Genomic DNA, 24515 nt, shown 5'->3' on the forward strand with positions numbered 1-24515 from the left:
CTCTTGCATCTCTTTTCTTCAGAAGTGTCCTCCGAGGCAGAAGACTGTGCTTTTGTGTTCTCCAACTTTCCTTCTGATGGATTTATGTGAGATCTGTGTGAAGCACATTCCAGCTGTGTCGATGCGGTTTTATTATACATGTTTTATCAAATAGATGAGGTTAAACAATAAATAAATATAATGTGAGAACAAATAGGCTTATTCATTTTTAATACTGATGGTTTTCCTTTAGTTTTGTAAGACTTTCCTCTTACCCCCCGCCTTAACCAGCACATTTCCCCTGTTCGTCTGTACCTGAATCTAAAAGCTTCATGACCAAAGAGCGAGAGTCTGTCGGTCAGTGTGACGCCTCATTTGAAAGCTAAGGCCTACAAAACTGATCGGGACTGAACAGTTTTACCATGAATGTGCAGCACTGTGTCACCAGCCCTCATGATCATTTTAGCATCAACACAGATGGAAAATAATTCATATAAAGAGTACGGATGCACCGATACCGATATCAGTATCTGGCCGATACCACAGGCTTGTACTCATACTCGTACACATTAATGAGGTCCTGATACCACCTCCTACAGGAGCAGCTCCACTGAGGAGAGAAAATAAAACAAACTGTAGAATAGTTTAGTGTAAATCCAATATTCCACATAGAGCTGACTTTATTACAGACGACACTCCCTAAACCAGAGTCTGAGCTGGATTTAACCAGAGCTAAACGTCTGCAGTGTTTACAACATACAGGCTAATGATGCTAATGTTGCTAATGTTGCTAACAGTTCTGGTGATTCTTACTCTGTTTTATGCCCAGGGGTTTATTCATCTGAAAAACTAACCCAGAGACTAAAACGTCCTCAAAAAGTCCAGAATATAGAGATCCAGCATGTTTATATTGAGGGAAAATGAGCAAAACAATGAAAATGCTGAAGCTTCTGGATAAGTTTCTATAAACACAGGAGAAAATCCACACGGAGCTGAAGTAAAGGAGAAAAGAGAGCATTTATCTGCAGTAATAAGTAACATCTCAGTACTATTGTTCAATACAAATACATACATGAATAAAGCACAAGCACTGAGGAGCTTTAGGACATGAGCTGTTCTGTCTGTGACGGACAGAGACATACAAATAACATTCTGATGTAACTTCTCTTAAAAGTGTCGGCGACTTTACTCAAGGAAATGTAACTGAGTAAATTAACTAATTACAAACTAATCTGCTGTGAAAAAGTCCGTCTATAAACTGACTATTCACTTCAAAGAGAGAAAACAGCAAGGGCCCTAACATAGAGCCCTGCGGCACACCCATAATGCAACTAATAGTAACCGTCCAAATGCTGAGTTTTGGACTTGGTTTCGGGTTAAATATCTCTGTAACGACTGTATAGAAATGCAAAAGGAGAAGCAGCGTTCGATCCTAACGTTTGTGGACAGTTAGGAAGTCGGGTTTTAGTCATTTCATTTCATTTTTTCATTTATTTATTCATTTGAGCAGAAAAGTATGTCAACAGTTTACAGAAAGAAAAATACAAAACAAGACTTCGAGCTCAAAAGGAGTAGGAAGAAGTTCAAAGAACTTATAGTAAACCTACCCCTGATCTCTCATTCAAGTATCATCACATAAACTTTCAGCTCATGCAGGAAACCGATGCATGAGTCTGTGCTTACATGTTGATATAAATAATTTATGATCGTACAAAATGTCAAAGAATTTCATCATTTACTGTTACCAAAAAATAAAAATAAAGGATTTATCATTTACAGTCGTAAATAAATAAATACACCATATGGTACATAAGAGTTATACCAAGGCTTTTTGTATGATCTGTTCTGATCCTACAAAAATATATATAATATCGCTCAGCTCTGCTATACCAACTATACCCAAATGTACAAGCTCCCTATAACCATGTAGAAATAGAAACTATCTGTCCATAGTCACTCACTTAAGATTGACAGGGAAAGGGAAAGAAAAAAGACATGTAAACATCCTTGAAGTATACATATGTATATGTGATCTATGAACATATTGTCATGTAAACTTGAACTAACAAGCTGACCTCACTTTGAGTTCACACAAAATGATTTCCAAACAAACAAAAACTTACTGTAGTCGATGCAAAATAATGCTTTTGGGTCTTAACTTTCTTTATATTTTGCCATTCATATCCAGGCAAATACACACAAAAACGCAAGTGTCTGCCTGTCTAAGAATGTAATAGTAATTATGATACTTCGCTGGCATACTTTTTAAGAGATAATGTCTTTACATGTTCTTTTAAAGTGTCCGAGTGTTTTGCTCCGTTTAGCCTCTTTAACTCATTCCACAGTGTTATTCCTGCTTGGGAGATACACAGACTTTTAAAGGTGGTGTGAACACAATGTTTTCTCATCACAAATTCTCCTCCAGGAGACTTTTTAGAGTCCGTTAGCATTAGCCACCGAATGGATTTAGCCACAATCAAGGCCATAAATCTCATAAAAAATGATCAAATTGCATTCAAACTGGCAACATTATGACATTGCTCAACATTTTTTACAATAGATTCATCGAAAATACCAAAATGATGGTGAAGTTTCCGTTTCATCCCATTGTCTTTCCTCATTTTGATAAAATACAGTATTTGCATAAACTCCTGTCCATTGGCAGACACATCTTCAGGTATAAAGCAGAGGTTCATCAGGATTATGATCCACAGTTATGAATAATATGTCCACTTTAAATACAACACAAATGTTAACTTAAGCTTTATCACCGGCTGAATCAACACCCACCCCTCGCTTATTTCTACATCTTTAATTCCATCTCTGACCTTCATAATGAAACTGCACACACTCTCTCATATATCACTCGCAGTTATGTGGAACTCGCTTTAAAATATGTATGAAATGAAAACAGAGCCGTATAATTTCCCCGATAACGTTGACATTTGACGTTAACCCGAAAAGCCCTCTTTCAGCCGCTCGTCAGACTCCAGCGCCGGATCCTCCGCCTCGCCGCCGTCCCTAATCTCATAAACAAGTCTGGACAAGATTACGCTTAGACAAATCGATGCTAAGTGGATTTTTTATAATGAAACGGCTGAAAATCAAAGTCTGCGGGAGGGTTCAGGACAGACCCGCGTTTGGAGGAATAAGGACATTTCTGATGCTGGGCTTCATTACGGGGTCTGTGAGGAACAGCTTCACCTTCGTAAACACTCAAGACAACAGACTGAAGGACACACTGATGAAACACCACTGGGGGAGAACTCTTAACCCCCCCCTTCAACAAGTGTGGCTGAAACGTAGCTGGAAAAAGGTGATAAATGTCTGTGTCTCAGTCAGTCTTATGGAACCTTAAACTGTGAGGTTCCATTACAGTTTCAAAAGGACATTTGTGAAACGTGATAAAAACTAATGAAGCCTGATCAAAGTGCAGCGTTCAAAGACAGTCTGTGGAAAGAAGCTTTTACTGAGAAGTTGAAACCGGTCCCTGCAGGAGGCAGCGGGTCCTTCAGTGAGGGATCATGTATCGAACACTGGTGATTGTCGGGATAATAAGCACCGACCGGAAGAACCGGACCCGACGTGGAGCAGAGAGAACGAGACTGGTCCTGATAATGACCAGCGTCCTGTACACGATCCACGCATTATACTGAACACACAACCTAGCCTAGCTCCTTAGTTGAAGGTGCAGGTGGAGGAATGGTGGTGAATCTATGGGTAAGATGAAAGTCGGACTCACTTTAACTTTCCCCCCACCCTCTCTCATGGACGAGGACAGAGACAGTGTCCTCGACTATTGGACTGATATGAAAGACCTGAATCAAAGCACCAGCTCCGTTACCATCTGCAGTCGTCAGTATGTTTTTCAAAGGTTCCTCTATCAGACAATAATGACCAGTAGAACGTTGGAAAATCCCATTCAAGCCAATGGAGCTTCTGCTTACATCGTGAAGAGCTGTATAATAATGACGGCTGAAGTCTTTGTTAATAAATGTCTTCAAGGACAGAACGTTCCTCACCGATGGTCCTACAGAGCGGACACCAGCTAAAGCTTTGTTTTCCAAACCGTGATCGCAGAAGTAAAAAGGCTTTCTATAACTTAAAAGAATCTGCTTATTGAGAGTAAAATCTTCAGTTTACACAGGAAGAAAAGCTGCTGGTGAGACTTTTTTCACAACAGCACTAACATCAGAACTCCAGCTTTGACGAGGTCACACCAACACATGTACCATTTCCAACAGTTTGGACAAAAACAGGTGCAGGTTTACTTTGACTACAATCAAAGACCAGCTCAAAGGTTTGTGAGGAGTTCAGAGTCACTCCAGGACTCGACATTTGAGGAAATCCGGCCAAATGTTTGAGGAGCCTGGAGTCTCGCCGTGTCCAGTCGTGACCCTCCACACGACGAGACTCCGCCCTCTGCGACGGCCTTCGAAATGACCTGTTTATTCGTTCATTAATGATTATAATTAATGACGTACAAGTACAACACTGGCATCTGTAACAGGAAACAACTGGAACGTTCAGTCTTCGGTGTTTGGACGATGATGAAACTGCCCAGTGTGGAGACTGGGTTTGGCTATAAATAGGTTTGTCTCAAAGTGAGTATAACCCACACACACACTCCCCCCCCCCCCCCCCCCCCCCCCCACACACTCCCTCCCACACGAGCAACAGTCGAGTAGAGCCCCGCACATGCAGCTTTACTACAGGTCAGCAGTGAACAGGCACACGCGTGTGATCAGAGCTTCTGATGACGCAGTGTCTTTGTGTTCGTAACATGTTGAACAGAACCTGAAGAACCTTTAGGTAAAGCAAGTCAAGTGGAAGGAGAATATTCAAGTCTTTCTCTTTGTTTAAGAAGGATCCTCGTACACGTGTGTGTCGGAAACAAAGCAACAGTGTTTGTTTGATAGAAGTGAAGGTGTGACAGATTGTTCCTGATCCTGTGCATTAACACATACACTTTTCATGACTTTAATCTCTGAAAATGAAACAAAGCAGACCGTCGGTACATGAGCGTTTTGGGGGAGATTAAGGTTGAATTGAACTGAAACTTAGAAAATCCATATGAAAAAGGGTTCTAGTTCTACTTGGAGCAACATTAAATACAAAGCTATGCTACAATGGAAAATATGTACAAGTCACATGGACATGTGAGACGATTATCATGTCAAAAAACATGGTTTTAGAGAAAAAACAGGGGCGGATCTAGAGGGGGGGCACCCCTCGTAAAGGTCTGGCCACCCCATTGATTACAGCCAGGTCTGGAACTGTCTGTAACCTGCACTTCATAAATGCACCGTTTCAAGGACTAGTATTCGCTATAATCCAGGTTTTTTTGGTCAGTATAACTAATGTTTCATCTCCATCTGCTCGAGAAGCTACTTGGGGCTTACAGAGGCTCACTCTCAGTTATTATATTTGCAGCTTTTCTGCTAAATAAGGAGCCGAGTGCAAACTCCTGCTGCTCCCAAGATGGTGATTTTATTCATTTTTTATTTTAAAGAAGGTTAGAACCCCCAACTTATAATACAGACAATGCTGCTGTTTGTAGAACTTTGGGGGCTCAGCTGCATCTAAACGGAAAAAATTGCCTTGCAGTCAAGCTAGACTTGTGTAATCTTATATATGTTATAAACATGTGAGATGTGTGGCCACCCCTGAAATTACCACAACCCTGCCTGCCACCCCGTGATGTTTCTCCTAGATCCGCCCCTGGTTATGAATTTGCTTGAAGAGGACAGCTCTGCTTTAGAAAATAATGAATTCTCCATAGGTGTTGACTGGTTTAAAGTGAACTTTTGACACAATCGACTACGGAGAGTTGTTGAAAAAGCTCAAAAAGTTAAGGCGATGTTCTCTCCTCTAACGTGTGGGATACCACAAGGTTCTGTCATTGGTCCCAAACTCTTTATTATTGGCCACACCAACTTATTTTGGTTTGCAGATGATACGACTGTAATATGTTCTTGTAAAAGATTAAAGTAAGTTCTGACGCTGATAGAAAATGAACTAAACCTGCTGTAAATCTGGTTTGATATAAAACCGTCACTAAGTATGTCACACAAAGCCTCAGAGCAATGACGTATCCGTGCACGTGAGACAAACACATGAAACCTGAGCTTAAACCACAGAAGTGCTCGTGAATATGAACCGGACATCGGCCTCGTCCCCAAACCCCAGCGCTCGATCAGCAAAGACACAACAGATCAATGTGAGGCGAGCGCGAGGCGAGCGTGAGGCGAGCGCGAGGTGAGCACGAGCGGCCGCGTTATCGCTCACACAATCTCCCAAATGTCTGCACGGCTCAGTCAAAAACGCCGCGTCTTTGCACAAGCTCAGCAAAAACGAAAGACACCGGCGTCTCAGAAATGCAGCGCCGGCGCTCGGGCTCAAGTGACTCGATACACGAACAAATCTGATTTAACAGGGAAACGACAGAGAGGTTTCATAAAGCACAAATAAAGCGGATCCGGAGACGAGCAAACTTCTGCCAACGATGCAAAAAGGAAATATCTGCGTGAGCTCGACTGTTTGACTCGTCTCATCTGTAAAGCCGTAAACCTTCACTGTCGCTGCTCCACAGATCAGAAACATCAACCATTCCACAAAGTTAAACAGAAGCAACTAAACTCAAAATATAAATGTTAGTGATAAATGAATCACACCACAATCCATTAGTGTTTGTTTTCAGAAAAATGTTTAACCTTTAACCTCCGCCTGAACCGAGCACATGTTCTCCAGTTCCACTTTTGGTCCAGCTCATTGTGTCATTTCGATAATAACATTTATATAGATACAGACGCATCTCTGGAATCGCCCATATATGGTCATTTTTTAAAACAGTTAAGGGGGAAAACCATTTTGAAAAATGTACATTTTCTCTAATTATTCAAAAACTACTGTAACAAATGCTGAAATATGAATATAGTTTCTACTAAATAAAGATACAAAGACATGGGGAGGAGCAAAGTGGTTCAACAGCCCATAAGTACATAAAGAACGGAGAATGCTAACATGATGCTACATGTTAGCATCGGGCTAATGCTAACGGTTAGCTAGCGCTTGCTACAACTGCCGTTTTTTCACTTTTACTGAACAATCGGCTGTGAGAAAATATCCATACGGGCCCGAATTACACTTGACTTTATTAATGTGTGATAAATAAGTTGACATTCCACCAGAAAATGGCAAAAAAGAGTGAAAAATTGGGTTTCTCTACAGCAGGGGTCACCAACGTGGTGCCCGCGGGCACCCAGGGGCCCTTTGGGGCATGTCCAGTAGCCCTTGGGACTTTTTCTAAAGTGTAAAACACTTCATTTTCTTGAATCTAATTATTAAAATTACAGTTATTTCGATTCTTGTGACTCAGTATGAGTTTAAAATAAAGCTATTTTAATATAATATGGGGTCAATATCCTATAAGTGAACAGTGCACGTTTAAGTCTTTAGGATTTGTTTTTAACTGGTCGCCCTCAAACAACTTAATGCTCTTAAAGTCGCCCTCAGCTGAAATAAGGTTGGTGACCCCTGCTCTAAAGATTCTATTTTCCCCCTCGGTGAAGCCACGCCCCCTTCTATGACGAGATGCCGTCTGTATCTATGGAGAGAATATAATTGGATTTGGTCCAACCTCAAACAGCTTGTGATGTTTGACGGCGTTACCGTAGCGACGACTAGAATCTACTCCAATGGAACAATTGGATAATTTTACCAAATGACAAATGGAAACATCGTTTTTGACATTGCTTGAACCATAAGGTTTAAACACTTTCCACCAAAATCCCACAGCAGTGGTAATCTGAACATAGTGACCCGGACTTTACCCAAATCTAAAACCTTCGTTAGAAAAGCGTCAAAAACAAAAGTGATGAAAATGTGGCAAAAATGGGGGGAGGGAAAAGCTCCGTCCAGGTGAGTTCAGTCGGTCTTAGCTTTCAAATGAGGCGTCACTCTGGCCTATAGGCTGTCGAGAAGCTTTTAGATTCGGGTAAAGCTGAACTGAAGAAAATGTGCTCGGTTAAGGCAGAGGTTAAGAGGTGGACATAACCTCATGTTTGGTTTCCTGTGGTCAGAAGAAAACATTTTCATGGAGACAAAGGTCTGAGCAGCTCACACACACACACACACACACCCTTGTAACTCTATCTTAGTGAGGACACTCATAGACAAAATGTACTACCCAGACCCTAATCTAAACCCAACTCTAACCCTTAGTGAGGACCACCTAAAATGTCCTCACTTTGTTGGTTAAAAACGCAAATTGGTCCTCACAATGTCCTAAGTACAAGAACACACACACACACACACACACACAGTGAGGGATTTTTACTGTATCTTTTGTTTAGTTTTTTCTATTAATTGGGAGAAATGTTCTTGAATGGAATAACCCAGGCTCAGACTAAATCCAGAACGGTTACGGTCCGGCCTCCACGAGAAGTCAGAACTGATCCAAATCAAACACAGCACTTTCTAATCAAACAGGAAGTCAAGCACCAGCCATAGATAATCCACAGATTTTCAGAATAAAACCAGCTACAAACGATAAACAATAAGGCCAAACCGCATGAAACCAGCAATAATGGACGTAAACCCAGCCGTCCTACCTGAGTTCCTCTTGGAGATGTACTTGACGTTGTCGTCGCAGTCGGCTGCAGCGAGCAGCAGCGCCAGCAGGGGGAGCAGCGACGCCAGCTTCATCTCTGCACGATCAGCGGGAATCTGCACAAACACGGACACGGGGAGTCACTCACAGTGTCTCATCTGAAGCCGGAACAATAATCAAAACACCCCGATCTTCACAATAACATGTTTCATTATTGGATCAACACAAGGTCATTTCGAGGGACTTCTCCACGTCAGCAGCATCCACAGACTTCACACTCTCCAGCCTCGGACTCAATCATATTTTGAAGGTTTTTGCAGAGGGATTTTTTAATATCTAATTCCCAGCCTGATTTATGGAAAACAAAAAACAAGGTCAAACATTATTGACAGATTTTTCCACTAATAAACTTAATATTTTGAAGGCAGTGTTTAAAGAACTTTACCACAGATAAAACTCTCTTTATTATTATCGTCTCCTTATGATGATGAAGACGAGCAGTGACCGAGGGTTCTCACCACTTTTCTTTGTTGATTTTATGCACTTGGTTTGAGAGATTAACTTGATTTAAACTGTGCTAATATAATGCTAAAAGACCTAAACCTATAACTTTAACCTTAACTGTTTACTGTGTCTAAACTAGGAGTCTCCAAGTGAATTAAGCCGGGGGCCAAAATATATGGCCGGGGTCCGTAAATGTATGTTTTGATTGAAAAAGTTTCCTCACTAGTTTATTCCCATCACTGAACAATGATGAGCCTGACAGGACTGTGACCTCGGCTCATACTGACGCCTGGGTCACATTATTCATTCCCTCAGCAGACGGTTCATTTACCACGTGATCATAATGTGTCGTTTATATCCTCATCTCTTATGTCAGTGCCCTCTGCTGGACACGTGTGGAATTCTTTCTTTTTGAATTGAACATTTTATTTCGAGCCATATAAACAAAACTATACAAACAGTGTTCAAACAAACACAGAGACAAAGGTACATGCCGTATCCAAGATCTTTACCTTTACACAACACACTTCCTTTGCCCCGTAATCGGCCAACAAAATAAAATAAATTACATTTTAGTTTGAAATGAGCGGGAAGAAAACAGACGCACAGGAATGGGCCAGAGCAGGGGTGGCGAACACGCCATGTGGCTCTTGGCCAATCAGATTTTGCATGACTGGAGATGTTTAATACAATGCAGCTCTTTGCAAAATAATTGGTAAACCGGAACAGTCTTTAAGAATCTTGACCAAAAATCCAACCATAGTCCATCTATAAGTTTCCATCTCTACACATGAATGAGAGTCCGTATCTCTCTCCTTTTCGAGGCGGTGTAAAAGGAGCCTGTGCAGCCTCACTCACAGTGGGATGTAGGTTAAACAATAGGCAGGCAGATCGTGGCTCTGGGATCAGCTTCTATGCTTTTCAGGTTTCTGATCAGCCTACTCTTTATTTGATGTAATTTGAAGGTCCAAAATCCCCTCTGAAAAAGTCTCAATGACTAAATAAAACCATGCATTTGACCCTGGTTATTATTATTGTTATCTGAGATTTAATCACTGAAAATATAGGCAGTTTGTGGTATTTAATGCAAAAAAACCTAATATTTGTTCCTATTTTTTATGTCAGTAATCTACAGCAAAAGTTTCAAATGGATATCTGTGAATTTCAAAAGTTTCCTCACTCATCCGTCTCTCTGTGACTTCATCAAACCAGAAACTCAAACCACTGTGCCATGAAGCATTACACACTTCAGAGCAGAAATCCTACGAACGGAACAAAAAAGTGATTTGAAACCAGACGTTTCCCGATCACGAGTCCGGAACGGCGACGACAGGGAGACCGAGGATTATCCACGTCCACTCAGACCGAGCTTTGTGTTTCCCACTGTCCACGCTGTTCCTCAAACGCATCACCACTACAGCACGGCCATTTATACACTCATATATAATACACTTATATATATACGCTTATATATATATACACACTTTCAAAACACCTTTTATTCAGGTTTATGTAGAGAAATATAAAATGTTTGCAGATGATAATGTGATCCAGAATCCATCATGTGTTTCTTACGTAAAGAAATGTCCAAAAGGAAAACCCACAAACTTGAAAAGGTCCATTATCCGTAAAGCCGGACGTAAACGGTGTAGACTCTCAGTCATCCAGCTGTTTACCTCGTGTGCAGCGTCCGACACAACTGGCCTGACGTTTGTTGACAGATCCCAGCGTCGGCGGTGACTCTGTCCGTCAGGCCCAGCAGCCAAATCTGTCAACAAGTGACCCTTCACCAGGCTGCAGCCGGACTTTCCCACAGGAGCTTTATTCATTATTTATTACTTTGTTCCTCTGATCATTGTTCAGACCATCTCTGGGAAGTTCAGCATTTTCACAATCAAATCATCTGCAGAACAATGAAGGCTGTAAATGTGAATGTCTCTACATCCGTTTAGATTAACGACTCTTTAAAGGGATGGGGTCAGTTCAATGGCCTTTGCAGCCGTTAGGTTTCCTCTGTGGTGACTATGGGAAGTGTCAAAATGCTGAATTTTGAACTTACGGTAAATATCTCTAACGGATGGACTTCTCCACATGAAACAAATGTCCCAGAGTCCAGAGCCTCCTGTCTCAGCACAGACGACTGAGGTCACATGACTGTCTCATAAAGGCGGTCACGTAGGAGGCAGACTCAAAAACTCCCATTGTCGCCGAAATTTATTTCACCGAAGCAAAAATCCAACTTTACTAAACAATGCAGAGTAAAGTAACTGTCACAAGAGCTTAACAGAACCAAACAAACTGAACGGAGCTCAGGACACAGCACACATACCCAGCTCTGGCTCCCTGACGGACTGAGACCCTTCTTCATAGCAGGAAGCCCCGCCCACAGGTGAGTCCATTTTACCCAGAGGTAAGTACAAGGTTTACATTCACAGGTTTCTTTTACCGGAGACATTTCACACTTTAGTCCCATGTGTTTTAACTCAACAATCAAACACAACATGCCAAACAAAATAAAACACTCAATAAACACAAAACTCACAACCCCCCCCCCTGTCCATGGGAGGGACCAAGGTTTTAAAATGGCTGCCATCGAGGACACGCCTCCTCTTTGCAGTGAAGATGAAGGGATGAGCAAAGTGAAGCTTCATGAGTCTCCAAAGCAGCTGAAGCCTCGAATCACAGGTCGAAACTATCTCTCCACAGCGACCTCTAGGGGCAAAGTGTCATCACAACCACATTTACAGCATAAAACTAAATCTGTTGTATTTGGAAACAAGGAAGTAAACAAACCAGGTCAACTCAAAATTGGGGAGGTAGAAATGTAAAGGGTGTTTGTAACAAAGGGAATCAATATTGATGATAAGTTAAATTGGAAAGCACATAAATACACTAAAGACTAACATTTCTTTTATATACACTGTACAATTCCCTCATCCTTCCACACCTTAGCTATTGTGTGGAAATATGGGGGAATACCTATAAAACTAATATACAACCTCTCTTTTTATTGCAAAAGAAAGCAGTGAGAGTGATCAGAATACTGGGCTCCAACAAATCCCCTTTGTATCAGACTAAATATCTTAAAATTGCATGATCTTGTTGATGTTTACACAGCAGTGGTGATGTAAAAAGCTCACAGTCTCAGGCTCCCTCAGTGTTTACAGGAGATGTTTCAAACTAGAGGATCTATAAACAACCTCAGAGGAACTGATCTGCTACAGAAACCTCTGGTGCACAGTAATACTAAGAGGAGGAGTTTATCAGTTAAAGGCGTTGATCTATGGAACGGTTTATCTATTCAACTTAAGGCTCCAAAACTATTAAAGCATTTAAGAAAACGTACAAGTTAAACATGATATAGAAGTATAGAACACTTGAATGAAGAGCATTAGAAAAGAAGTCGATCGAGGAAACAAAGCATCATTTCTGATGTTGAAGTTTAAGTTTTGTGCTTAAGTGTTTCCATCGTTGGTATTAGAGAAAGTGTATAATGTGTCTCTTTGGACACAGAGTCACAGTTTGTAAAAGGGTTTAGAGGCAGAATAAGTCTCAGCTTCAGCCTAAACCCCTGTCGGTCAGGCATCATTTAGATTAAATCCTTAATGTATGTGTTTTCTTATTGTATAATGTCTAAGATCTTTGGAAAACATGTGATTTAAATGTTCATAATGACCGAAGAAAATGAATTAACTAACTAACTAACTAACTAACAGCGTTTCAGGATCAGCCATATTATTGATACGTCTGAGTGAAATAAAACGACATTATAGTACCTGAATGTTATTGTTCTGACTGTGGTACCAGACAAATAAATCAATGAAGCAACAGAAATACAACAGGAAGTTCGTGGCTTAGGTTTACTTCACTGAGAGTGAAAAGAGTCAACTGTGCAGAAGTGAATCGTGATAAGTCGGTCTAATATGGTCATATCGCCCAGCCCTAAACAATCGAAATCGTGATTACACTTGATCCGTCTGTCCGTCTCACGCTCCACCAGTCCCTCCAGAACCAGGTCCTGAGATACTTCAGCTCCAGGAGCTTCTAACCACAGGGTCATAACACGACTGACAAAGTGCTATTAAAGCCCAAAGCCTCATTATTACTGTCAGACAAACCAGAGGAATATTCAATCCTGTTTCACACGACTCATTTTGAAGTAGAAGTGTGTTATTGGAGAAGAGGATCTGAGTCATCTGAGCTTCATATTAAAGTCACACAGTCTGATTTTTTGCGGGAAATGAAAACATTACGAGTGAATAATAAAACAGAATTGAGTTGAACAGTGCATCTCCGTGGGAGGCTCTGTTCCTTCAAAGAAAAGAGAAAATTCAAACACAGTTTCACCTCGCTGGAGCCGCCGTCGGGACCGAAGCCACGTCTGGAACACGGTTTCCACAAATCGTTCTGGGAAATAAAGGAACGCTGTGCTTTCGGATAAAGGCGCCGTCTCTCATCGGGATATGGGAAAACTATGGCAATAATATAAGCTCAGTGGAGGAGGCAGGAGGGCAACCAGCGAGAAGAAAGACTTTTACATTTGCTTTAAATTACTCACACAGTCGAGCACAATGTGACATCTGCAGAAGCAACAGACGAGAGAGCCTTTCCATCAGTTATTCATATATATATACTGTATATATATATATATAAATATATCGCTGGCCCTGAGTGTCGGTCCAGCCCAGGTCTGGATCTCACAGTTCTCTCGTACGAAGAGCTAAAGGCTACAGTCTTCGTTTAGAAACACAACATAAAGCTGCTGTGGGAAAGTTTCTGCTCCTGCCACATCTGTTTCAAAAGTTTGCACGTGCTCAGTACGTCCCCAACACTGAGAAACCAGGATAATGTGTTTACTTTAAGGCTGGGCGCTGTTAAAGCAGAACTAAGTAACTTGTTTACCTTAATAAATCCTTCCCCTCGTCCCTCTGGGGGTGATACAAGTGTTAATGATTGGGGGGTCTTTCATCTCCCCCTGGTGTCTCTGGCCAGAAAAACATTTGCAACTTCCCTGCCTCCGGGTCAGAGTCACCAATACACACTAATGGAATCACGAAGAAGAAGCTAACAGGCTAACTGTGGGCTAGCTCCACTTAAACAGTATTTACAGCCAAGCCTGAGTGAAACAATGATCTCCTTTGTGTAACTGGATGAACAACATCCCTCTGTCCCTTTGTCTTTTCTGTCAGTGCAGGATTTACTCTCACGGACAATAATGAGTAAAAAACACAACATGTACGACACCTGCAGTGGCGCTCATGGCCTCTAGGGGCAGGAGTTACTTAGCACTGCTCTAAACAGTCCCTACTTGGAACTGACCAAACAGCTCCTGTAGGGGGCGGTATCGAAAATCAAGAACAAAACTTCTGCAGAAAATGAGCTGCTTCAGCACAAACGCAGCTGTTTTCTTACGGAGATGAAAAGCTCAGACAGTTTAGATAAAGAGAAGCAACAACATGGCAGAGACAACAGAGGCCTCTGCGTTTACATGGACACAAGTGAAAATCCCAGTTAAAACCAGGATCCTCGACTGTGTGAGTAAAAGTATAGAAACATCATCCCTGTCCCTCTCTCTTTCTTTAGGCCCGGTGACATCATCAGAGCGAAGCCCTTGAAGTTTAGCGTTGTTTCATTTCCCGGGACCTTGTGAACCTTTTAGCGCAGACACCGGCGGCTAATGCACCGGCCGGTCCGCGGGCGGAGACACGGAGGGAACAGAGATGAAACAAAGGTTAGAGGAGGACATGTTTTAGACGGACTCAAACTTAGACAGATTATAAATGTAGAAGGAAGAAACATCTCTGTGAGTGACGGCTCACATCGATCCGCTCCTAAATAACTGAAGGATTTCTTTTATTGATTAACACAAACACATTAAAATGCACTGAACGCCCTTGAATGTTGTGCTCGCTCAAACTGAGTAAGAAAAAGTCACTCCAATACATGAAACACTAACTTACAAATGACCAAATGCAGAGCAGACACTTCCAATAAAGTAAACTTCAGCCGCGCATCATCAGTGCTTTGTGTTATAGGAACGTTCATCAAAGTTCTCGTCGTGTAAAGTGTAAACGAACAGCAGCAACAAAACTACTGTAATCTGATTACCTTTTCCAGTAACTAGTAATCTGACATGTTACTATTTCCAGACAAGTAATCAGATTTAAAGGGAGTAAGTATTCTCCTCCCCCACATGTTCCTCCATGTCCTCATAGACTGAGCTCAGACCTGTTCACCACAACTGCCTCTAAAATCCTGCACTGTCCCTCAGGAAGCTGTTACTTCGGGTCTGAATAGGGGTTTTGCGCTAACGACTTCCGCATTCCATAAGTGAGTAAATCACCTCCGGTCCCCGTGTTATTTAATAGGAGCAAGAAATTATTTGCAGCTGAAAACACTGTCACTTGTTTTACACATGGTAAAACGGGTCAAAATAGCTCCACTACGCAGAGCTACAGATTCTTCGCTGCTCAAACGAGAGATTCTAGGAGTAAAAGTCGCGTATTTATTGAATGCTAACGCTTGTGGACCCGTAGCTATCATTAAGCTAGCTTTAGCCTCACCCTACGCACTTTATTTAAATTCATGTGCTGCCCACGGACGTGTATTTGCATCGTCTGTGATCACAAACAATACACAAGAGCCAGTTTTAATAAAGTATATTCAACAGGAGACTTCGAACTGACCAGCCGAGTAACCAACCACTGCTCCTCAGCAGAACCCCCTCCCCACTGATGCCACAGACAGCGTGTGGAGGGGGCGTGTCTAAAGGCTCAGAGGTTCTTAAAGAGACAGAGGCCTATTTCAAGACATTCACTACAGCCATTTTGAGAGAGACATTTTATACAAGGCAGTTATTCTAATTTACTGCATTTACAGACCAACAGAAGGTTTGTCATCATTGTAGTGTGATATAGACTGGTGCTATGGGACTGAAAACAGCAGAACACCCCCTCTTTAAAGTCCTGCTCCTCCACTTATTTACAAGTGACAAGGTACGTTTCGTTTTCTTTACAGTTACTTAAAGTGATTGTATTGAGAAATATCTGAATTTCCAACATGCCTGTAATAAATGACAGTAAAATCTGCGTGTCGGTCCAGAACTGGTCAGGATCACCAGCTCTTATTTGAAACTGTGACTCAAATAAGCATCACATGTGTGGTTTAGATCATGTAAAATACTGTCTTGTCCTCCCTTTAATAAGCAGAAAATCATCCTGTGAAGCTTAAATCCTGACCTAAACAAGAGCACCAACTGATTCCCAGAAAAGCTCTAGCAACAACAGTTCTGTGACTTTTGGTCCTGAGACATTAGGAATCCCTGGCCTAGTGGTTAGAGCTGCTGCACATGTGGCGGAGGAGCTGCAGCTTCATCCACACATCACTGTCACACATCAGCTCATTCTCTCCTTCTCTGTGTCAGCTGTGATGGAGCAGAGGAGATACGGAGCGGCGCCGTTCGGGCGCTTTGATACGCGGCGCGAAGGACCGCACGGGGGGAGCACGGGGGACCGCAGAGGGGGGAGCACGGGGGACCGCAGAGGGGGAGCACGGGGGACCGCACAGGGGGGGCACGGGGGGAACACGGGGGACCGCAGAGGGGGGCGGCGGGAGAGCGTGAGGGGAGCGCCGGGGGGAGCGTGAGGACCACACAGGGTTATCTGGAGGAATGAAAACGCTCCGACCCGTCTCCGTCTGTCTGTGGCTGATAATGCACGGGCGGCGCCGGAGAAAACCTCCAAATGGGGCTAATCGGTTCCGTCGCTCGGCGTGAAATGAAGTCACGAAATAAAACCAAGCCCGAGTCTGATTCTCAGATTACGACTGTGCAGGACGAAACACGAGACACAAAGACATGCATTTACTCAGAGCAATGTGAAACTTGTGCTGTCGATAAAGATGAGGTTCAAAGTAAAGCAAGGTTTCATAACAAATAAAGTCTTTCATCAGAGCGATTTTTTAATTAGAGAAACAATCTGTAAACATTCTAGTTTTGTCATTCGGCTCAAGCTCCATTAATCAGGCAGGAATCAGAGATGGAAAAATCCTCACGTAGGTTTCCTCCGGTTTCCCCGACCACTAACACCGCTGCCATGGAGACGTCCCCTGGAGATCAGGCGAGTCTCCGGGTCTCGGTGAAAATGCACAGGTTCCATTTCGAGAAAGGTCTACGTGGTCTGAGGCAGCTGTGGCGACGCCGTGGACACTCTTTGTATGTTCCTCAAACTGTGAGACGTTTCTGTGACGTCCCTGCAATGTTTCTGAGACCAAGTCGACCTCATGGAGCCGTCTGGAGTCTCTAAGATCTTCTTGGTCTCTGATATTGTGGGAACATCACAGAAACGTCTCACAGGTTGAGGACAAAGAGTATCTGCGACACCTTCACGTCTCCATGTGGTCTTCACGTCTCTGTGACCTGTGGCACCGAGTTAAACATCAATGAACCCAATAAATAAACATGTTGTTCTTTACAACACTGGGAACAGTGGAGACGGTGCAGATGTCAGAAAACCTACAGTGGTAAAAACGTAAAGGTAGAAAACAGTAATGAAGGGGCGTGTTTTATTTTGGGAGAGTTTTCTTTTGGGAGTTTTTTATTGTGGGAGTGTTTTATTGTGGGAGTGTTTTATTGTGGGAGTGGTTTATTGTGGGAGTGGTTTCTTGTGGGAGTGGTTTATTGTGGGAGTGGTTTATTTTGGGAAGGTTTTATTGTGGGAGTGTTTTATTGTGGGAGTGGTTTCTTGTGGGAGTGGTTTATTGTGGGAGTGTTTTATTGTGGGAGTGTTTTATTGTGGGAGTGTTTTATTGTGGGAGTGTTTTATTGTGGGAGTGGTTTCTTGTGGGAGTGGTTTATTGTGGGAGTGTTTTATTGTGGGAGTGGTTTATTGTGGGAGTGGTTTATTTTGGGAAGGTTTTATTGTCAAGGTCAAGGTTTATTTATATAGTACGTTTAAAAGAGAGTACTGCCCCAAAGTACTTTCCATATTCAGTGCAAAAATACAGACACACAAAAAACATATTCCTTCAACAATGTACAAAAAATAAAAACTGCAGCATAATCAAATGTCCAGCTCAGCTTGGATTAAACGCCAGTGCAAAGAGATGCGTTTTCAACAACGACTTGAAATTGTCAACAGAGGAGGGCGTTCTGATTGGCAGAGGCAGAGAGTTCCAGAGTTTAAAAGTATTTGGGACACACCCCTCTAGGAGTGACCGCTTAAGCAGATCTAAAATACAGGGACCGACTGAGTCCAAGACATCTTTAAACATCCGAGCAGGTCTGATGTCTAGGGGACAGTTTGAGAGCTTAAGAGTTTGGACAGTCGTGAGCAGATCAGACAGCGAGATGGGTTCAAAATCCCCAAAACAGCAGAGCATGAAGGGACAATACTGGGATCTAACGCCACACAAGCAGTTACGGAGCGAAGAGAAGACACTTTATCTCTGAAAAATGTACACAATGTTTCACAAATAAAAGGACTTGGTAGAACACCAGTATTGTGGGAGTGTTTTACTCTGGGCGTGTTTTACTGTGGGTGTGTTTTATTGTGGGCGTGTTTTACTGTGGGTGTGTTTTATTGTGGGCGTGTTTTACTGTGGGCGTGTTTCATTTCCTCCGTGTTTCCTCCGCGAGCCCAGATGGTCGGGCCGGTGCGCCTGAGACGAGGCGCGTCGTTTACAGCCAGAGCTAATCCGAACAGGCGGCTCATTTAACGGGTAATTACTGTAAACATATGCGGCCCGCGCTGGTCATGCTTAATGCAATTAGACCTGGCATCACACTCTCGCAATCACGCCCGCCCTGCCCGCGTGGCTGTGGCGCAGGGGTTAGGCCTCGGTGCACGTGGGGTCCGGATGGGCACGGGGCTTCCACAACGGCAAAGAAAAGATTTACATTGTGTTCAAGGTGAAACACTGAGGCGAATTTAACCTCTTAACCCCCACATGAAGCGAGCAGGTTTCCTCCAGTTCAGCATGTGGTGAATCCATTCCTCTGTCAGTGTCGGTGATGATCAGAAACCAAAACATGAACAAGGGCAGGTCATGTGATCCGCACTGTGAGGCTCATGAGGGAATGTACCTTCTCCTGTGATGCGTCTGTTAAATCGTGTTTATCTGAGGAACGTCTGCTCTGATTGGGACGTGTTTTCTTGCTGGTCTTGATGTTTAATCTAATCTAATCTTCATGTGTGTTTCCTGCCTCTGCCTGAGCCTAAAGCCGGTTCAGTTCAAGGTCAAACGACAGGACAGAGTCTGAGCTGGAGCCAGATCAGCCGCGCTCTCTCCGCGGGTCAATGACACTTCGCTGGGATCCAATCTGGATTCTGGCTCCGAGTTATTTGGAAAACGACTGCGAGCGTTTTCTGTTTGACGGTGTTATCTTTCGTTGAGGCGGTTTAATCAAATATGGTGGCGATGAGTCGGTACAAAGCGTGAAGCGAAGAGAGCTTTTCAGGCGGCGTGTTTATTAAACTCCACATGCGGCGCTCTGTGAAACGCTTCAGAGGAAAGAAAGAGCAGCGTTCAGACCGTGCGCTTCTCGGGCTTCAAAATCACGAGAAGCCCCTGGTCGGAGCTCGTGCTTGATGACGTCAGCTGGTCACGATGTCACCGAGCGTCAAGTGTGTTCGTCCATGTTGGAAGCAGCTCTTGTCTGAAAACTACAGCTGTTTGGAGACTAGTCTGCCACACTGCTCCTGCCGTGTCCTCTGGATCTTTAACTAAACCCCCATGGTCTATGCAGGATCTCCCCAGTATTTAAGCTCATATCCAGCCCATACACTGGACATGTGGCTATAGGCTAGGTTAACCCTGTTAGCTTGTTACAGTCGCCAACAGCTCATTGTTGATTAAAAGTCTGTAATAAACCACACATGTGAAGCCTGGCTCAGTGTGTGATCACCATAAAGGCCAGTGTTCATTTCGTCTACTAAAATATTTAGTCTTAATTTTAGTCAAAGTGATATATTTGACGACTAAAATTGGACTAAAACTAAATGAAAAGTTTCTCATGAGACTAAAACTGTGACTAAAATGTCCAGATATTTTAGTCGACTAAAATCAGACTAAATAAAAATGAAAAGGAGAGACTAAAATCATCCAAACTTCTATTGAGCGTCTGAAAGAGCCTCAGATCATATAGGTCTGAGCTTTGTTCATGTGGAGCAGCTACATGAAGCAGAGGAACAACATTAAACATTATAATGAAACTAAATTTGTCTTAATTTTAGTCGACTAAAACTAAACTAAAATTGAATGGTAAAATGGTAAAATGGTCTCAACTTATAAAGCGCTTTTCCACCTACATTAGGCACTCAAAGCGCTTTACAGCAAGGATCCACTCACCCATTCATACTCTCATTCATACACCAATGTACGCAGACACTGGGGGCAATGTGACGACAATGTGCACTTTCAGGAGGTGGGATTCGAACCCCCGACCTTCCGATCATGAGACGACCCGCTCTACCATCTGTGCCACTGTGTGAAGATATCTTTTTGACCAAAACTAGACTAAAATCGAATTACATTGTCGTCAAAAGACTAAAACTAAATTAAAATATGTTGTCATAATGAACACTGATAAAGGCTGCTCTATGTAATTACGGCTTTATTCACATTATTAGTACATAATGCTTGTTTTCACGGGGTCAATGCGAGCTAGCTGCTTGCTGCGACTAGCATAGAAATAATCATTCCTATGCGCAGCTAGCTCTGGGTGAAAACAGATCGACCACGACCTGTTGTAGATAAAATGTGAGCAATAAACTTCAACCTCCACGAGCCTCAGTGTGTGATCATTGTTCGACGGGGCTTAATTGACTTCATTCGTGCATATTTCTTTAGCTCGTAGCATTAGCTTTGGGAATGCTCTGTGCATCATCAACATTCAGCGCAGATTCAGTCACTCAGATACGTTTTCCTGTCTTTTAATCCTGGTGTTTAGGTAAAGAAACTCTGATGTGTCTTTGTAAAAGTCCCAGAGCTGCTGTAGCTCCGGTTCATGATGAAGCTGATCCTCCGTGACTTGTTTACATCTGAGGGCCGGCAGCACACTCGTCACTGTTGGGGAAAGCTCCTGATTGGTCGACACTCACGAATGTCTCCAAAAAGTTCAACATTTCCAACTCTAGCATCGGCCGCTTTGGAGGCGCTGGAAGTGCGTCAAAAGCACAACTAACCAACTAACCAACTAACTAGCTAACTAACCCATACATATCAGCACATCTCTAGCTTGGTTAGTGCTAGATCGTCTGCTCCGGAGGGACGGTCTGCTGTGATTTTGTATAGATCTATGTGTTGGTTTGTCTAAAAATCCTAATAATCCTAATCCTAACCCTAGTCCTTAACTCCCTCCTGAACCGAGCACAGTTTCTCCAGTTTGGCTTTACCCCAGTCCAAAAGCTTCTGGAAAAAAGGTGTGAAAATAGCAACAAAACTGAGACGAAAACAATGATGGAAATGTGACAAAAAAGTGACGAAAAATTGATGAAAAAGTGGCAAAAATGTCACAAAAATGTCACTAGAAATTGACATTAAATTGACGAAAAAATGACAAAAATGTGATAAAAATGTGACAAAATGTAACAAAAAAATGACAAAAAATGATTTAAAAAATGACAAAAAAATGACAAAAATGTGATAAAAAATGACAAAAATGTGATAAAAAAGTGACAAAAATGAGTTGAATACCCAACAAAAAAATGTTGGAAAAAAAAATCTGATGACGTGAGGAAAAAGATCCTCTGGGTTCAGGCGGGAGTTAAGAGGTGAACCATTTCCCTGGCCCTAACCAGGTGATATCTCACGTTTTCACAGCAGACTGTCCCTCCGGAGCATACGATCTAGCACTAACCCTCTAGCTTTTAGCCACTTTTTATTTGAGAAAAATCCGCCCCATATTGTGAACAGAGCCATTCTCACATTACTATAGCAGAGCAAAAACACATTCTTCTGTTTCATCATTTCTTTCTTGATTATAATTGTTTTGTAAAGGGAGGAGTCAAAAAGCTCATTGAACAAGCCATGAATCAAATCAATCTCTGCTAAATGACTCTGAAATGTAAACTGTACGTGTAAAAACAAGAAGCCATTTTGCTGAGTCCGATCCACATGATCCTCTTCACCTAAACAAATCCCATCACCACATGTGTGGATGAGAACCTGAAGCACAGGATTGGAAAAGTCTCCTTTTCCGAGTGAAGACCACGACTAACTGGATTTCACTCCCGTTCGGGCGTCCTGCTCTCTCGCCGCCGTGACCGGGCGACAGCGCGGCGTTCGACCCGCCCTCCACTGTGTGTGGACCAATCAGAGGACGGAGCTCTTTTGTGACGCGAGCACAACATGGCGCTCACAGATCCTCTCACATCCCGACCTCTCCTGCACAGGACCCAGATGCTGATGGAGGAAACTCGGTCGGGGACTGGGACACCCCTGCTGAAGCCACGCTTTGATAAATGTATGTAAACAAGATAAAAGTTTTTAAAATCAGTGGCTTCCTGCCCAGAATGCCCACATCCTTTTTACTGAAGCCCTGCCGCGCTGCAGGTGAAAAGCCTCAAACAGAAAAACCACAAACAAATGTAAATATGTAAAAAACTGTAGGAAACATTTATACTTTTGAATCAAACAGATGTTTTTTAAACTTATTTTTTATTGATAACACATTGAGGCCGCACTGTTTTGGGGATTTATCTGTAGAGTGTCAACAAACCAGACCATTTTTCATGATATTTGCATCACCGCAGTGTATTCTGTGTTATAGCCACGAACACATGCTGTGGTTCATTTGAAAGCTGAGACTCTCAGCTCTCTGTAGGTGAAAACAGTTTCATTCTACGTGCCTCGGTTACAGAGAAATCTAAGTTTTGATCAAAATCACTGATTTTTTTTCTGGAAACGGAGATATTTCATTTTTTATGAAACACTCTCCTTTCTGATTAATTCCTCCCTCCTCTCTCCTCCCTCCCCCTCTCTCCTCTCTCTCCTCCTCTCTCCTCTAGTCTAGTTGTAATGAAACAAATCACCTAATAAGATGGAGAAATCCACCGAAACAAAGAGCACATGGCCCTCAGTCCTCTTCAGGATCATCATTGTGTCTTTGTGTGTGTGTCTCCAAGAGGAAACTGTCGGAGCAACTATGCTGTACCAATGGACCGATTACTGTAAGTGGAGGAGAGTTTAACACAAAACACAGAGACGACAAACTGCCTCAGAACCTTGTAGAACTTAAGTAGGAAGTAAAATACTTCAGTACCGCAGATGCTTCAGTACTGTCATTCATTGTACCACAGCGTCTGCACTTTTACTCGTCTCTTCCATCACTGCCGATGTTTCTCCAGAGCAGATTTGTGAATGATGTTTTCACATAATCAGTTTCTAAATCAATCCCTCCGTCTGTAATTACGATGGAAAGTCTTCACCTCTCAGCGCGGTGACAGCGACAGCTTAATGACAGACTTCTCCTCCTGAAATAGCGCCGTAGTGAAAGGACTGACGTCAGGAGAGGAAAAAAAGGATCTGATCACAAAGACGAGGCTGACTTTCTGAGAGACGTCTGGCACCGAGCCGAGATTCAAACTCCCAAACGCGAAAGTATGACCGAACCATCTGCGCGAGAAGAAGCTCCTCCCGCCCGGCGCCGTCCTCCGCCGCTCGCGTTTACAAACCCAGATTAAACATATGGCCCTTCTTCAGCCTCGCCTTCGGTTCAGACGGCGACACTCGGAGAAACAAAAGGCGGGTGATTCCGAAAGTCCCTCCAGCAGATTTGCTCCCACAAAAGAGCGCCGCAGATTTCCCAAAGTGGAGGGACTCGATTTGCATCACAAGCGGCGCCGGCTGATCACACGGAGCTAATGGGGACGTTCTCCGGCGCTCCGACAATACAGGGAGGTGATGGAAACGAGGAGTGTGTGGAGCTCGTACAGGGGTTTCCACATCTGTACCTGCTGGTAATGAGGCTCAGACCGGGGGAAGGATTCATAGAAATGCCTTTAGCCGTCGACCCGAGAGAGACGCCGGGCAGGATATTAACCTCTCGACCCGCCTTCACCCACTTTAACCAAAACAAAGCATCAGCAAATACGATTAAAAAGTGACGTCAATGCAAGGAGCAACAAAGGGCGACTAAAAACTGATGACAAGCAACTAAAACAACAACAAAAAAATCCATCATCAGGGTCGACTCTTCAGCTTTTAGCCACTTTTCATTTGACATAAATCTGCCTCATGTCTGCGGCTGGAGAGATTCCTTTAGAATGAAAAGTAACATAACAGAGTCGTCCTTTAATCTTTCCAGGAGCAGGGGCGGAGCTGACACGGGCAGCACAGGGACTGGGGCCCCTCTGGACAACACAGGATTTTGACATTAAATTAGCTAAATAAATAGAATGAACAACAAAACTAACGGGAGCTA

At 43.0% G+C, this 24515-nt stretch overlaps 1 protein-coding gene across 2 annotated transcripts in view; it reads right to left on the reverse strand.

Annotated features, from left to right (window-relative positions):
- The window catches only part of il1rapl2 (interleukin 1 receptor accessory protein-like 2), a 545467-nt gene that overhangs the window by 419384 nt on the left and 101568 nt on the right, over positions 1 to 24515 (reverse strand). For both annotated transcript variants that reach the window (XM_079556204.1, XM_079556203.1), the window contains exon 2: positions 8592 to 8706. In XM_079556204.1, coding sequence (XP_079412330.1) covers positions 8592 to 8685 — 94 coding nt within the window. In that variant the 5' untranslated portion in view covers positions 8686 to 8706. The remainder of the gene's footprint in view (positions 1 to 8591; positions 8707 to 24515) is intronic.

Source organism: Gobius niger (assembly GCF_951799975.1).
Source record: "Gobius niger genome assembly, chromosome: 5".
NCBI classification, from domain to species: Eukaryota; Metazoa; Chordata; class Actinopteri; order Gobiiformes; family Gobiidae; genus Gobius; species Gobius niger.